A 16,946-nucleotide genomic window follows, 5' to 3' on the forward strand; every position below is an offset into this window, starting at 1 on the left:
ATAGGCATCCGTTAGTCTCGTGAGACTATGGATTTGCACCTTGGAAGGTTTCCAGGACGCAGGCCTGGGCAAGGTTGTATGGAAGACCGGCAGTTGCCCATGATGCACGTCTCCCCTCTCCACGCCACCGATGTTGTCCAAGGGAAGGGCATTAGGACCCATACAGCTTGGCACTGGTGTCGTTGCAGAGCAATGTGTGGTTAAGTGCCTTGCTCAAGGACACAACACACTGCCTCAGCTGAGGCTCGAACTAGCGACCTTCAAATCACTAGACAAACGCCTTAACCACTTGGCCACGTGCCAACGCTTCTGATAGTCCACAGGTAAATGCTACTGAACTTTGCCTTAACTGACCCAGTTGAAAGCTAGCCTGGCAACTAACCCTTGTTACAGTCTTGTGCCCCCTCATCTAAGGTCCAAAGAAGATTTCCAAGAATTTTCCTGGGAATGAGTGGGTTAACATACAAGGAGCATTTGCTAGCTCTGGGCCTGTACTCACCGGAGTTTAGAAAAATGAGGGGGGAATCTCACTGAAGCCTATTGAATATTGAAAGGCCTAGATAGAGTGGACAAGGAGAGTATAATTGGGGAGTCAAGGACCAGAGGGCACAGCCTCAGAATAGAAGGGCATCTCGATAGAACAGATGAGGAGGAGTTTCTTCAGCAAGAGGGTGGTGAATCTGTGGAGGTCCAAGTCATTGGGTATATTTAAAGCAGAGGTTGATAGGTTCTTGGTTGGTAATGACACTAAATGTTGTGGTGAGAATAGGGTTGAGGGGGAATAAAGCACCCATGATCAAATGGCAGGGCAGACTCGGGGCCTGAATTCTGCTCTTATGTTTTATGGTTTTCCAAGGCACAAGGCAGGAGTGCAAACAGCGCAAGTCCATGGGACTAGGTAGAATAACAGTTTGGTACAATCTAGTTGGGCTGGAGGGCCTGTTTCTGTGTTGTAGTGCTCAAGGACTACCTGCATTCTCCATAAGGTGCAGTACCAATAACATCAGCATCCAGAGCAAAGCTAGTTTATTATCCCATCCACCAGCAAGACATTCACTAACTTCACCAGCATTTCACACAGTCTGCAGTTACTGGTATGGGTTACCCCTCAGCCCCTCTGGTAACACCCTCGCCCACCAAGCATTATACACTTTATTTGTCACACGTACATTGAAGCAGTGAAATGCAACATTTGCATCAATGACCAACACAGTCCCGAAGATGTACCGGGGCAGCCTGCAAGTGTTGCCATGCTTCCAGCATCAACACAGTATACCCACAACTCACTAATCCTAGCCCTTACTTTAAGAGTGTTTAGTATATGGATCGAGTTGCCAGAGGAAGTGGTTGAGACACAGGCAATAACAGTTCAAGGCACTTGAACAGGTACATGGATAGGAAAGGTTTAGAGGGATATGGGCCAAATGGAACTGGCTTAGATGGGCATCATACCCTCTGTATGAATCAACAAGCTTCAAAACCTTCCTCTGCAGCTGGATTCTTGATGTCCTCATCAGAAGACTAGTCAGTGTGGATCAGAAATAACATCTCCTCTTCACTGACAATTAACACTGGCGCACCTGCTTTACTCTCGACTATGTGGCTAGACACAGCTCAAACACCATCTACAAATTCTGACAATTATTGTTGGTGACGAGGCACCGTACAGGAGTGAGGTAGGTAGATCAGCTGGTTGAGCTGAGTCGCAACAACAGCTTGTACTCAGCACCAACAACACCAAAGAACTGATTGTGAACTTCCAGGAAAGGGAAGTGGAGGAACTAACACCTTTCCTCAGAGGGATCGGCAGTGGAAAGAGTGAACAGTTTCAAACTCCTGGGTGTCATCATCTCTGAAGGTCTATCCTGGGCCCAACACATTGGTGCAATTACAAAGAAGGCACAGCAAAGACTATATTACATTAGCAGTTTGGGGAGATTTGGTATGTCACCGTGGAGAGCATTCTGACTGGTCACATCACCATCTGGTCTGGAAGGGCCACCGGACAGGACTGGAAAAAGCTGCAGGAGGATGCAAACTCTGTCGGCTCCATCATGGGGACTAGCCTCCCCAGCATCGAGGACGCCTCAAAAACAGTGGCATCCATCATTGATGAACCCCATCTCCCAGCAGGACATGCTCTCTTCTCATTCCCACCATCAAGGAGCAGGTACAGAGCCTGAAGATACCACTACGTCGACTCAGGCCTAGGGGGCCTATTTAGAGATGCCATGTGGAAAAGGCCCTTCCGTCCCTCTCAGCTGCAGCTCCCCTCAACCCCCTACTTAACACTAGCCTGGTAACAGAACAATTTACAATGACCAATTAACCTACTAACCGGTGTGTTTTTGGACTGTGGGACCAGAGCAGCCGGAGGAAACCCACGCACACGCGGGAAGGATGTACAAATTTTCTTACAGAGGAAGCCGAAATTGAATGCCAAAGTCTGATACTCAGCAGCGTAATAACATCACACTAACTGCATGGTGCCCAAAGAACTTAATATACTTTTTTTTTCTTATTGCAATTTATAGGTTTTTTTTAATTACGTAGCGCGCTGTATTGTTGCCCCTAAACACCACATTTCACAGTCTGTGCCGGTGATATCAAACCAGATTCGGATTTATTTTGGCCAGTATAGGCTAGTTGGGCCAAAGGGCCAGTTTCTGTACTACATGACTCTATCAGCCGATGAAAGACAGACTGCACTGGTTCACGGAGGGAGCCGTGTCCCACCTTAGTGATGTGCTTTGCTTGTGAATTGGGGTTTGAAATTAAACAAAACAGCATTTTGGGTGGTGCTTAGGGAGAACCCAGGCTCCGACGTTCCCGGGAGGTTTGATGGGCGCCTCCGAACAGCGGAGCACACGGGAGTCCGGAGATCGCTCGCCTGAGCCCTCACGCAGTCACCTGGTTCGGTCGGCGCTACGACGGACGCAGGGGCCAAGGCGTAGCTCCGACGCCGAGTAAAGCCGGGTCTCGACACCTGCAACGCCAGCGGGACCCTCCCGGTGACGAGCGCTCAGCCCGAAACGGAACCCGGGACGGGGAGGCAGACAGCTCGCCCTCGCCCTCCCCACGCCGTGACTCCGAGCGGGCTCTGCTCACCACCCCACATCTATTCCAGTAACTGAGTGACATGTTTTTTTGGAAGAGGGTGTGAGATCAGGTGGACGGAATCGGCCAACCTCCCATCCCGGGAATATACTCTACATATCACTTCCAGAAAATACAGGGCTACCGCACTGGCTAGAAGTCGCCCCTCCCGGGGATGGGGGGGGGTGGAGGGGTGGTTGTGGAGCTGAAAGGCCCGGAGAGGTGCCACCGGCGAAGGTATAAATTACGCAACGCGGGGGCTGTCAATTTCAGGCTGATTACGTGTCACTTTCACCCGGCCCCATCCGTGTGACTGTCCGCCCTCGCCGTCTTAAATAAAATGCATTTACGTCCACTGCGAATATTTTCCCCATGCGGATTAATTCATTATTTATTTAAATCAACAGCGACGTTTTCGACACGTCTTTAAAACTCTTATTTCCCGCCGCGTTTAACCACACAACTTCATTTGACCAAAACATTCATGACACCGGTGTTTTTTTAAAAAACATAGAGCAGTACAGTACAGAGTCAGGCCCTTCAGCCCACAATGCTGTGCCGAACCAAATAAAATAGTAATCAAATGGCCAACTAAACTAATCCCTTTGCCTGCACAATGTCCATATCCTTTCATCTTTTTCCACTTTCATGTGTCTTATCCGAAGTCCCTGCAGTATCGGTTTCCACCAGCACCCCAGGCTGCGCATTGCAGGCACCCGCCACTCTGTGTAAAAAAAACTTGCCCTCGCATTTCCTTCTAAATTAGCCGCTCTCACCTCAAATGCATATCCTCTGATATTAGACATTTGGACCCCTTAAACCTCCCTCCTGTCCTGCAGGATTGTTTAAAGCAATTTAGCAGAAAGATTTTGTAAAGTTCCCGCGACTCACCATGCTTGGACTGATCTGCGGTGCGGGATTTGAAGTGGCGGCTCTTTCGCTCCTTTTGGTCTCACACTCAGAACCAGTGACGCGTCCGGGTGAGCGCTGACTTAGCTGCGCCCGCACCTCCGCCCGCCGCTTTTAAGGCTGCGACTGGCACCAGGGGAGAGAGAGAGGGCGGAGTCCCCTGTTCCACACCGCCCACCACTCACCGGGCTCCCCCCTGCCTCAGATGTACCGGTCACTCCCACCTCCGCTTCGGGGCGAAGGTCAGAAGGAGTCAGAAGACACTGCGGATACTGGCATCTAGAGCAGCACACAATCTACTGGTAACACACATAAAATGCTGGAGGAACTCAGCAGGTCAGGCTGCATCTATGCAGGGGAATAAACAGTCGACAGCTTTAGCATCTGCAGAATCTCTGACAATCTGCTAATAAATTGGTTTAGTATTGTCACGTGTACTGAGATACAGTGAAAAGCTTGTCTTGCATACTGTTTTTACCGATCCGATCATTACACAGTGCATTAAGCTGCAAGGTAAAACAATAGCGGGGTGCAGAATAAAAAGTTCCAGAGAAAGTGCAGTGCAGGTAGACAGTGAGGTGAAAGGTCAGGAAAATGCAGTGCAGGTAGACAGTGAGGTGAAAGGTCAGGAAAATGCAGTGCAGGTAGACAGTGAGGTGGGGGAAACGCTGCAGGACGAACAACATCTGCGGGGAGGGGAAGGATCGCAATTAATGGAGAGTATGGTTAGAGAAAGCTTTTCGTTTGAACAGGATTCGATCGAGTGGACATGGAGAGTAGATGTGGTGAACGAACTACCATGGAGTGGATGTGGAGTGGACATGTTGAACTAGATAGCAGAGAGTGGACATGGAGAGGACGTGGAAAGGACGTAGAGTAGATGTGACAACCAAGATAGCATCGAGTGGACATGAAGAGGATGTTTCCATGAATAGTACAGCACAGGACAAGTCCTTCGGTTTATGACGCTGTGCTGACTTTTAACCTACTCCAAGATCGATCTAACCCTTCCCTCAATTTCTCTTTCATCCATGTACCTATCTAAGAGTTTCTTAAATAACCCTCATGTATCTGCCTCTACCACCAGTGCTTCCAGCACGTTCCATGCACCTAGCAGTCTCTGTGTAAAAAAAAATTCCTCTGACATCTCAGTTCCACCCTGGGGAAAGGGTATTGGTTGTCCAATCCATCTATGCCTCTTACCATTGTCTACACCTCAATCAGATCAATGTTGGAGAGTTGTAGTAGAGTCTGGGGCCAACGGGCACAGCCTCAGAATAAAGGAATGTTTCTTTGGAACAGAAATGAGGGGAACTTTCTTCAGCCAGAGGGTGGTAAATTTGTGGAATTCATTGCCACAGATGGCTATGGTGGGCAAGTCATTAGGGGCATTTAAGCAGAGATTGATAAGGGTTTATGGTTAAAAGGGGTTAGTGGGAGAATGGGGTTGACAAAAATAGGCCATGATTGAATAGCAGAACAGACTTGATAGGCCAAATGGCCTAATTCTGCTCCTAACTCATACCAAGTAGGATTAATTTTAAATGAACAATGCCCTCAAAAGAAAATCTTACCAGCCGATAAAGATGAGCTTGTAATTCCACAGCCTACCTCATTGTGGCCCTTGCACTTAGCGTAGATGACTGGCAAAGAATACAGCGGGATATAGATTGGTTGCAGATATGGGTGGAGAAGTGGCAGATGGAGTTTAACCTAGCCAAGTATGAAGTGTTGTACCTTGGTAGGCCCAAATGTGGAAAGACAGGACACTGTTCCTTACCAGTGCTGATGAGCAGAGGGGTCATGGGGTCCCTGAAAGTGGCTACACAGGTCGATAAGATGGTTACGAAGACTTATGGAATGCTCGCCTTTATTAGTCCAGGCACTGAGTTCAAGAGTCAGGAAGTTATGTTGCAGCTTTATAAAGCTCTAGTTAGGCCGCATCTGGAGTACTGCATACAGTTCTGGACTCCCCATTATAGGAAGAAACATAGAAAACCTACAACACAATACAGGCCCTTCGGCTCACAATTCTGTGCTGAACATGTACTTTAGAAATTACCTTGGGTTACCCATAGCCTTTTATTTTTCTAAGCTCCATGTACCTAACCAGCAGTCTCTTAAAAGACCATGTTGTATCCGCCTCCAACACTGTCGCTGGCAGCCTATTCCACACTCTCACCACTTTCTGTGTAAAAAACTTACCCCTGACATCTCCTCTGTACCTTCTTCCAAGCACCTTAAAACTGTGTCCTCTCGTGTTAGCCATTTCAGCCCTGGGAAAAAGCCTCTGACTATCCACACGATCAATGCCTCTCATCATCTTATACACCTCTATCAGGTCACCTCTCATCCTCCGTCGCTCCAAGGAGAAAAGGCCAAGTTCACTCAATCTATTCTCATAAGGTATGCTCGCCAATCCAGGCAAAATCCTTGTAAATCTCCTTTGCACCCTTTCTATAGTTTCCACATTCTTCCTGTAGTGAGGTGACCAGAACTGAGCACAGTACTCCAAGTGGGGTCAGACCAGGGTCCTATATAGTTGCAACATTACCTCTCGGCTCCTAAACTCAATCCCACAATTGACGAAGGCCAATACACCGTATGCCTTCTTAACCACAGAGTCAACCTGCGCAGCAGCTTTGAGTGTCCTATGGACTCGGACTCCAAGATCCCTCTGATCCTCCACACTGCCAAGAGTCTTGACCTACCAAAATGAACCACCTCACACTTTCCTGGGTTGAACTCCATCTGCCACTTCTCAGCCCAGTTTTGAACCCTATCAATGTCCCGCTGTAACCTCTGACAGCCCTCCACGTTATCCACAACACCTCCAACCTTTGTGTCATTAGCAAATTTACTAACCCATCCCTCCACTTCCTTATCCAGGTTATTTATAAAAATCACGAAGAGTACGGGTCCCAGAACGGATCCCTGAGGCACATCACTGGTCATTGACCTCCATGCAGAATATGACCTGTCTACAACCACTCTTTGCCTTCTGTGAACAAGCCAGTTCTGGATCCACAAAGCAATTTCCCCTTGGATCCCATGCCTCCTTACTTTCTCAATAAGCCTTGCATGGGGCACCTTATTAAGTGCCTTGCTGAAATCCATATACACTACATCTACTGCTCTACCTTCAATAATGTGTTTAGTGACATCCTCAAAAAATTCGATCAGGCCCGTAAGACACGACCTGCCTTTGATAAAGCTATGCTGACTATTCCTAATCATATTATGGCTCTCCAAATGTTCATAAATCCTGCCTCTCAGGACCTTCTCCATCAACTTACCGATGTCAAAGATCATCGCCAGAGGCTCAGCAATCTCCTCCCTCGCTTCCCACAGTAGCCTGGGGTATATCTCGTCTGGTCCCAGTGACTTATCCAACTTGATGCTTTCCAAATCCTCTTTCTTAATGTCTATATTCTCAAGCTTTTCAGTCCACTGTAAGTCTCCAAGGTCCTTTTCCGTAGTGAATACTGAAGAAAAGTATTCATTAAGTACCTCTGCTACCTCCTCCGGTTCCATACACACTTTTCCACTGTCACACTTGATTGGTCCTATTCTCTCACGTCTTATCCTCTTGTTCTTCATGTACTTATAGAATGCCTTGGGGTTTTCCTTAATCCTGTCCGCCAAGGCCTTCTCATGGCCCCTTCTGGCCCTCCTAATTTCATTCCCATGCTCCTTCCTGCTAGTCTTATAATTTTCTAGATCTCTATCATTACCTAGTTTTTTGAACCATTCGTAAGCTTTTCTTTTCTTCTTGACTAGATTTTCAATTGCCTTTGTACACCATGGGTCCTGTACCCTACCATCCTTTCCCTGTCTCACTGGAACGTACCCGTGTGGAACACCATGCAAATATCCTTGAACATTTGCCACATTTCTGCCGTACATTTCCCTGAGAACATCTGTTCCTAACTTAAGCTTCCAGGTTCCTGCCTGACAACTTCATATTTCTCCTTACTCCAATTAAACCATTTTCCTAACTTGTCTGTTCCTATCCCTCTCCAATGCTATGGTAAAGAAGATAGAATTATGATCACTATCTCCAAAATGCTCTCCCATTGAGAGACCTGACACCTGACCAGATTTATTTCCCAATACCAGATCAAGTACAGCCTCTTCTCTTGTAGGCTTATCTACATATTGTGTCAAGAAACCTTCCTGAACACAGCTAACAAACTCCACCCCATCTAAACCCCTCGTTCTAGGGAGATGCCAATCAATATTGGGGAAATGAAAATCCCCATCACGACAACCCTGTTATTACTGCAGAATCAGAATCAGATCTATTATCACCGGCATGTGACATGAAATTTGTTAATTTAGCAGCAGCAGTTCAATGCAATACATAATCTAGCAGAGAGAAAATAATAATAATAAGTTAAATAAAACATAATAATAAATAAACAAGTAAATCAATTACGTATATTGAATAGATTTTTAAAAATGTGCAAAAACAGAAACACTGTATATTAAAAAAAGTGAGGTAGTGTCCAAAGATTCAATCTCCATTTAGGAATCGTATGGCAGAGGGGAAGAAGCTGTTCCTGAATTGCTGAGTGTGTGCCTTCAGGCTTCTGTATCTCCTACCTGATGGTAACAGTGAGAAAAGGGCATTCCCTGGGTGCTGGAGGTCCTTAATAATGGACGCTACCTTTCTGAGACACCGCTCCCTAAAGATGTCCTGAGTACTTAGTAGGCTAGTGCCCAAGATGGAGCTGACTAGATTTACAACCTTCTGCAGCTTCTTTCGGTCCTGTGCAGTAGCCCCTCCATACCAGACAGTGATGCAGCCTGTCAGAATGCTCTCCACTGTACAACTACAGAAGTTTTTGAGTGTATTTGTTGACATGCCAAATCTCTTCAAACTCCTAATAAAGTACAACTGCTGTCTTGCCTTCTTTATGACTACATTGATATATTGGGACCAGGTTAGATCCTCAGAGATCTTGACACCCAGGAACTTGAAGCTGCTCACTCTCTCCACTTCTGATCCCTCTATGAGGATTAGTATGTGCTCTTTTGTCTTACACTTCCTGAAGTCCACAACCAGCTCTTTCGTTTTACTGACGTTGAGTGCCAGGTTGTTGCTGCGGCACCACTCCACTAGTTGGCATATCTCACTCCTGTACGCCCTCTTGTCACCACCTGAGATTCTACCAACAATGGCTGTATCGTCAGCAAATTTGTAGATGGTATTTGAGCTATGCCTAGCCACACAGTCATGTGTATATAGAGAGTAGAGCAGTGGGCTAAGCACACACCCCTGAGGTGCGCCAGTGTTGATCGTCAGCGAGGAGGATATGTTATTACCAATCCACACAGACTGTGGTCTTCTGGTTAGGAAGTCAAGGATCCAATTGCAGAGGGCGGTACAGAGGCCCAGGTTCTGCAACTTCCCAATCAGGATTGTGATTAATGATGGTATTAAATACTGAGCTATAGTGGATGAACAGCATCCTGACATAGGTGTTTGTGTTGTCCAGGTGGTCTAAAGCCGTGTGGAGAGCCATTGAGATTGCATCTGCCGTTGACCTATTGTGGCAACAGGCAAATTGCAGTGGGTCCAGGTCCTTGCTGAGGCAGGAGCTCAGTCTAGTCATGACCAACCTCTCAGAGCCCACATTATTCTTCTTAGGCACTGGTATGACTGTTGCCTTTTTGAAGCAAGTGGGAACTTCTGCCCGTAGCAGTGAGAGGTTGAAAATATCCTTGAATACTCCCGCCAGTTGGTTGTCACAGGTTTTCAGAGCTTTACCAGGTACTCCATCGGGACCTTCTGCCTTGCGAGGGTTCACTCTCTTTAAAGACAGTCTAACATCAGCCTCTGAGTTGGAGATCACAGGGTCATCAGGTGCAGCAAGGCATTGAGTTTATCTGGTAGTGAAGCATCGGTGCCATTCATACTATTGGATTTCGCTTTGTCAGAAGAATGTCTTGCAAACCCCTCCAGAGTTGCCGTGCATCTGATATCGCCTCCAACCTCATTCAAAATTGTCTCTTTGTCCTTGAAATAGCCTTCCACACATCATACCTGGTTTTCCAGTACAAGCCTGGGTTGCCAGACTTGAATGCCTTCAGCAGACGACGTACCTCCTGGTTCATCCACAGCTTTTGGTGTGGTAATGCACATTAAGTCTTTGTGGCCACACACTCATCCACACAGGTTTTAATGAAGTTGGTAACAACTGCAGCATACTTATCCAGGTTTGAAGATGAATCCCTGAATACAATCCAGTCCACCGATTCAAAGCAGTCCAGCAGGTGCTCCTGTGCTTCCCTTGTCCAAATCTTCTTGGTCCTCACTGCTGGTGCTGCAGTCTTCAGTCTCTGCCTATACTCAGGGAGTAGAAGTACAGCCAGGTGATCAGACTTCCCGAAGTCAGGGTGTGGAATAGCTCGGTAGGCATTCTTGATGGTGGTGTAGCAATGGTCCAGTGTGTTGTTTCCTCTGGTATTGCAAGTGATCTGTTGAGGGTAGGTGCTGAGTGATTTTTTCAGTCTGGCCTGGTTAAAATCCCCCAAAACGAAGGAGAAGGTGTTAGGGTGCACTGTTTTGTGCATGTTGCTCAGATCATCTAAAGCCTGATTGACATTGGCCTGAGGTGGAATGTAAACTGCTACCAAATTTACCCCAGAGAACTCCTGTGGTAGCTAAAAAGGACAGCTCTTAAATACGAGATATTCCAGTTCTGGTGAGCAGAATTGGGACAGAATTGATATACTTGTGCAACAAGAAGAGTTGATCATGAGGCATACTCCTCCACCTCTGCTTTTGAGAGACTATAAATCTATGCTGACGGTATATAGTAAACCCGACGATCTGAATCGCTGCATCTGGTACAGAAGGGGTTAACCAGGATTTTAGATTAGATTTATATTATATTATGAGGACACTCAGTCCTCATTTATTGTAATTTAGAAATGCATGCATTAAAAAATGATACAATGTTCCTCCAGAATGATATCACAAGAAACAAAGATTCCATAAAACAAAGGACAATCTGTCTCCCTATCTGCTCCTTGATGTTACTGTTACTATTGGGTGGTCTATATAAAACACCCAGTAGAGTTATTGACCCCTTCCTGTTCCTAACTTCCACCCACAGAGACTCCGTAGACAACCCTTCCATGACTTCCTCCTTTTCTGCAGCTGTGACACTATCCCTGATCAACAGTGCCACACCCCACCTCTTTTGCCTCCCTCCCTGTCCTTTCTGAAACATCTAAAGACTGGCACTCAAAGTAACCATTCCTGCCCCTGAGCCATCCAAGTCTCTGTAATGGCCACAACATCATAGCTCCAAGTACTGATCCAGAAGCTTTGGAGAGAGCGTACAAGAGGTTTCCAGGTTGCTGTCTGGATTAGAGGGCATGTGCTATAATGATAGGTTGGACATACTTGGTTTGGTTTCCCTTAGAGGGGATCTGATAGATGTTTCAAAGTTGCTGGTGAACGCAGCAGGCCAGGCAGCACCTCTAGGAAGAGGTACAGTTGACATATGTCCTGACGAAGGGTCTCGGCCCGAAACGTCGACTGCACCTCTTCCTAGGGATGCTGCCTGGCCTGCTGCGTTCACCAGCAATTTTGATGTGTGTTGCTTGAATTTCCAGCATCTGCAGAATTCCTCGTGTTTGCTGATAGATGTTTGTAAGCTTATGAGAGGCATAGATAGAGTAGACAGACACTATCTTTTTCCAAGAGTTGGAATGTCTAATACCAGAGGGCAGGCATTGAAGGTAAGAGGGGGTAATTTTAAAGGAGATGTGAGAAGCAATTTTTTACACAGAGAGGTAGGTGCCTGGAATGTTCTGCCTAGGTGTGCTAGAGGTCTTTTAAGAGACGTTTAGATAGGCACACGGATGTGAGGGATATGGACATTGTGTGGGCATAAGGGATTAATTTAGTTTGCTATTTGATTACTAATTCATTCGGCTCGGCACCACATTGTGGGCCACAGGGCCCATTAATGTACTGTACTGTTCCATGATCTATGTTCTTAATGATCAAGCCTAACAACTTAGGCCAGCAAGGACATTTTACTTTTACTTAGGAGAGTGGAAAGACGTAAGATTACTAAAAATTGCAAGAAAAAAATGAATAACGAGGCAGTGTTCATTGATTTTTGGACTGTTCAGAAATCTGATGGTGGAAGGGAAGAAGCTGTTCCTGAATCATTGAGTGTGGGTCTTCAGACTCCTGTACCTCCTCCCCAGCAGACCGACGTGGGTCTAGGGTTTTCTCTTTGGAACTAAGGAGGATGAGAGTTCACTTGATGGAGGTGTACAAAATGCTAAGGAATATTAATTGAGAGGACAACCGCAGACTTTTTCCCAGGCCAGATATGGCTAACACAAGAGGACATGATTGGAATAAAGTATAGGAAGGTATCAGAGGTACTGTAGGTTTTTTGCTGAGAATGGTATGAACACCCTGCCATGGGTGGGAAAAGAGGCAGATGCACTAGGGGCATTTAAGAGAACACACACCAGTCCTCTTTGAGGGGTCAACACTGGAAAGGGGGAGCAGTTTCAAGCTCCTGGGTGTCAACATGTCAGAGGCTCTATTCTCGTCCCAACTGTTGATGCAATCACAAAGAAGACACATCAGAAGAAGGCAAACTTTTAAATTTCATTGAAAGTTTGAGAAAATTTGTTTGGTATGTCTCCAACGACTTGAGCAAATATTTACAGGTATACCAGGGAGAGAATTCTGACAGGTTGCAACACCATCTGGTATGGAAGTTCTGAAGCATAAAACTGCAAGAGGCCACAGAAGGCTGGAGACTCTGCCAGCTCCATCACGAGTACAATCCTCCCCACCTTCGAGGACATCTTTAGGAGGCAGTGCCTCAAGAAGGTGGCATCCTTCACTGAGGATCCTCACCATCCAGGACATGTGTTGTTCTCATTGCTACCATCAGGGAGGTGCTACAGGAGCCTTAAGACTGACTCTCAATAATTCAGGAACAGTTTCTTTCCCTCTGCCATCAGATTTCTGAACCCATGAACACTACCTCACTTTTGCACTAACAAGAAAATCTGCAGATGCTGAAAATCCAAGCAACACACATAAAGGGCTAGAGGAGCTCAACAGGTCAGGCCAGTCCTGCTGAAGGGTGTTGGCCGGAAACATTGACTGTACGCTTTTCCATAGATGCTGCCTGGCCTGCTGAGTTCCTCCAGCATTTTGTGTCTGTTACTCACTTTTGTACTATATATTTAATTTATTTCTTATTGTAACTTATAGTAATTTCTTATGTCTTGTACTGTACAGCTGCCATAAAACAACAGAACTTCATGTCATATATCAGTGATAATAAACCTGACTCAGATTCAGACCTATGGGGAATCCTAAACCAGAGGGCACAGTTCAGAGTCATAGAGCACAGATCTGGCAGATGCTGGAAATCTTGGGCAACACACACACAATACTCGATGAACTCGTTGTAACTATATGTTATAATTATGTGGTTTTGTTAGTTTTTCAGTCTTGGTCTGTCCTGTGTTTCTGTAATATCACACCGGAGGAATATTGTATCATTTCTTAATGCATGCATTACTAAATGACAATAAAAGAGGACTGCGTGTCCTCATAATCTAATCTAATGAACTCAGCAGGTCAGGCAGTATATATGGAGGAAAATGGGCAGTGAACATTTGGGCTGAGACCCTTCATAAGGGTTGATAAAGGTAGGCAAGGCATTTTATGATGGAGCAATAGAAAAACTGTTGGAGGAACTCAAATGATCAAGTGGGCAAGCAGCACCTGTGGAGAGAAATGGACAGTCAACGCATGGAGTGGAGACCCTTCACCTGCAGCGGACTCACTGAGGTCCTCCAATAACACACACAATGCTGGAGGATCTCAGCAAATCAGACCATCTATGGAGGGGAATAAGCAATCCACTTTTTGACATTAATCACTACCCCAGCAACAGATCACTGCAGACCACCTCCTCCACCGCCATGGACTTGTCTTTGCTTGCAACTTTCCTTTTTGCGCTGATGTCTTGCTTTTACACAGTCTATCTTCGTTCACTCTAGACTGTCTCATATAATTTGCTGTACAGTATGTACAAACTGAACGTTGTGTTGTCCGTACCTACGTGCCTGTGATGCTGATGTAAGCAAGTGTTTTCATTGTACCTGTACCTCACCGTAATTGTGCCTATGACGATAAACGCCACTGAACTAGTGACAGTAACAGTCTACCCAACTTGACCAAACACAAGGGCAGGCCAAATTCGAGGGCATCTTTAAGAGGTGGTGGCTCAAGCAGATGGAATCCATCACTAAGGACCTTCATCAACTAGGACGCTATTAAAATGCAACATAACTATGACTCGGAGCATCGGTGTTCGGAGTTCAGTTCCGTGTCCTCTGTAAAAAAAAGTTTGTACGTTCTCCCCGTGTGCGCATTGGCGTCCTCCAGTGCCCCGGTTCCCCTCCCCCCAGTCTGAAGGCGTATTGGTTAGTAGGTTAATTGGTCATTGGAGATTGTCCTGTCATTAGGCTAGAGTTAACTCGGTAAACCACTGGGCGGCAGAGCTCGGTGAGCAGGAAGGGTCTGTCTACACTGTATCTCTGATTAAATAAATCAAAGTAATCATTCAGGAACAGCTTCTTCCCCTCCACCATCAGATTTATCAATAACACAACCTTCTTATTCCTTTGCGATAATTGTCTTTCGTTTAATGTCTAGAACTTTTACGTCTTTGCACTGTACTGCGGCTTCAAAACAACACGTTCCGTGTTATATAAAACAGGAGCAATAAACGTGATTCTGATTCCAGCTCCAATTTCTCTGCAATTCAGTGAGTGTTCACTGCCCTCTCGTGGCTTTGGTCTCGCTGTCTGAGCTGTTCTTCCGTGGCTTTATAGTGTCGTATGCAGTCGCTTTATAGTGTCGTAACCAGTGGCTTTATAGTGTCTAACCGGTCGCTTTATAGTGTCGTAACCAGTCGCTTTATAGTGTCTAACCAGTGGCTTTATAGTGTCGTAACCAGTGTCTTTGTAGTGTCTAAGTATATACTATCCTGGGATACATTTTCTTGTAGGCATTCATTATAAGCAGAAAGAAACTGAACACTGAAGGATGCTCGACAGCTGGAGCAAGGTTTGAATGCTATCACCTCCTATAAACTGAAACCAAACGATGTATGTGACAACAAGGTTTCATTCCTAGATCAGCTCAATGCCTTATACGCTCACTTTGGACATCAGAGCATGAAGCTACCCTCACGGCCTCCCACAGTCCCCAATGACCCTGTGATTTCAGTCTCTGAGGCCAACATGAGAACATCCTTCAGGAGGGAGAACTGACGGAAAGCATCTGGCCCACACGGAGTATCCTGGCCAGGTACTGAAGACTGGCTGGTGTGGTGGGCGCAGCGAGGGGAGGAAGTGGACACAGATACTACGACAGCCCATAAGAGGTATTTAGACGGGAGCATGAACAGGCAGGGAATGGAAGGATATGGAGCACATGTCGGCAGATGGGATTAGTTTAAAATCACAGCATGGTCAGTATAGACAACGTGAACCCAAGTGTCTGTGATGTACTGCTCTACATTCTATGAAATGGAAGAGGAACTAATCAAATACTTTGTGACTGTCTTCACAGAGGAAGATTTTGGAATTGGAATTGGTTTATTATCGTCATGTACAGTTAAAAAAAACTTGTCTTGCATACTGTTCAGATCATTACACAGTGTATTGAGGTAGGACAAGGAAAAACAATAACAGAATGCAGAATAAAGTGTACCAGTCAGACAGTAAAGAAGCACAGCAGTTAACACAACGCCAGTGACCTCCGTTTATTTCCTGCCACTGTCTGTAAGGAGTTTGAACGTTCTTCCCGTGATGTCCCATATCCCACAGTGGTGCGGATTGGTAAGTTAATTGATCACTTGGGGGTGATTGGGTCACTGTGCCGGAAGCCCCTGTTACTCTGCGCTATCTCTAAAATAAAAAGTGCAGGGCGGGTAAACGATAAAGTGTAAGATCCTGCAACACACACAAAAAGTGCTGGTGAACGCAGCAGGCCAGGCAGCATCTCCAGGAAGAGGTACAGTCGACGTTTCGGGCCGAGACCCTTCGTCAGGACTAACTGAAAGAAGAGATAGTAAGAGATTTGAAGGTGGGAGGGGGAGAGGGAGATCCGAAATGATAGGAGAAGACAGGAGGGGGAGGGATGGAGCCAAGAGCTGGACAGGTGATTGGCAAAAGGGATACAAGGCTGGAGAAGGGGGAGTATCATGGGACGGGTGGCCTAGGGAGAAAGAAGGGTGGGGGGAACCCAGAGGATGGGCAAGGAGTGTAGTGAAAGCTACAGATGGAGCAAAAAAAAAAGAGAAATATATATATATAAATAAATAAAGGAAGGAAGGAAGGATGGGGTATGAAGGGAAGGTGGGACATTAACGGAAATTAGAGAAGTCGATGTTCATGTCATCAGGTTGGAGGCTACCCAGACAGAATATAAGGTGTTGTTCCTCCAACCTGAGTGTGGCTTCATCTTTACAGTAGAGGAGGCCATGGATAGACATATCAGAATTGGGAATGGGATGTGGAATTAAAATGTGTGGCCACTGGGCGATCCTGCTTTCTCTGGCGGACAGAGCGTAGGTGTTCAGTGAAATGGTCTCACAGCCTACTTCAGGTCTCGCCAATATATAGAAGGCCACATCGGGAGCACCGGACGCAGTATATCACCCCAGCCGACTCACAGGTGAAGTGTCGCCTCACCTGGAAGGACTGTCTGGGGCACTGAATGGTGGTAAGGGAGGAAGTGTAAGGGCATGTGTAGCACTTGTTCCGCTTACAAGGATAAGTGCCAGGCGGGAGATCAGCGGGAGGGGATGGGGGGGACGAATGGACAAGGGAGTTGTGTAGGGAGCGATCCCTGCGAAAAGCGGGGGGGG

The 16,946-nt window shown here is 46.3% G+C and overlaps 2 protein-coding genes across 6 annotated transcripts in view; one reads left to right on the plus strand and one right to left on the minus strand.

Annotated features, from left to right (window-relative positions):
* Positions 1–4,149, minus strand: part of LOC140199252 (tubulin alpha chain) — a 48,061-nt gene extending 43,912 nt beyond the window's left edge. The window contains exon 1 of one of the 2 annotated variants that reach the window (XM_072260982.1): positions 3,988–4,149. Coding sequence is in view for 1 of the 2 variants with exons in the window: in XM_072260981.1 (XP_072117082.1) it covers positions 3,988–3,990 (3 nt within the window). In the remaining variant the exon portion in view is untranslated. The remainder of the gene's footprint in view (positions 1–3,987) is intronic. The other variant, XM_072260981.1, reaches the window with a different exon arrangement.
* Positions 4,150–14,990: 10,841 nt separating this feature from the next.
* Positions 14,991–16,946, plus strand: part of LOC140199254 (tubulin alpha-4A chain-like) — a 187,442-nt gene continuing 185,486 nt past the window's right edge. For 2 of the 4 annotated variants that reach the window (XM_072260987.1, XM_072260985.1), the window contains exon 1: positions 14,991–15,915. Coding sequence is in view for 2 of the 4 variants with exons in the window: in XM_072260985.1 (XP_072117086.1) it covers positions 15,886–15,915 (30 nt within the window). In the remaining 2 variants the exon portion in view is untranslated. The remainder of the gene's footprint in view (positions 15,916–16,946) is intronic. The other 2 variants (XM_072260986.1, XM_072260988.1) reach the window with 2 other exon arrangements.

This window comes from Mobula birostris, chromosome 6 (genome assembly GCF_030028105.1).
Source record: "Mobula birostris isolate sMobBir1 chromosome 6, sMobBir1.hap1, whole genome shotgun sequence".
Lineage (NCBI taxonomy): Eukaryota > Metazoa > Chordata > Chondrichthyes > Myliobatiformes > Myliobatidae > Mobula > Mobula birostris.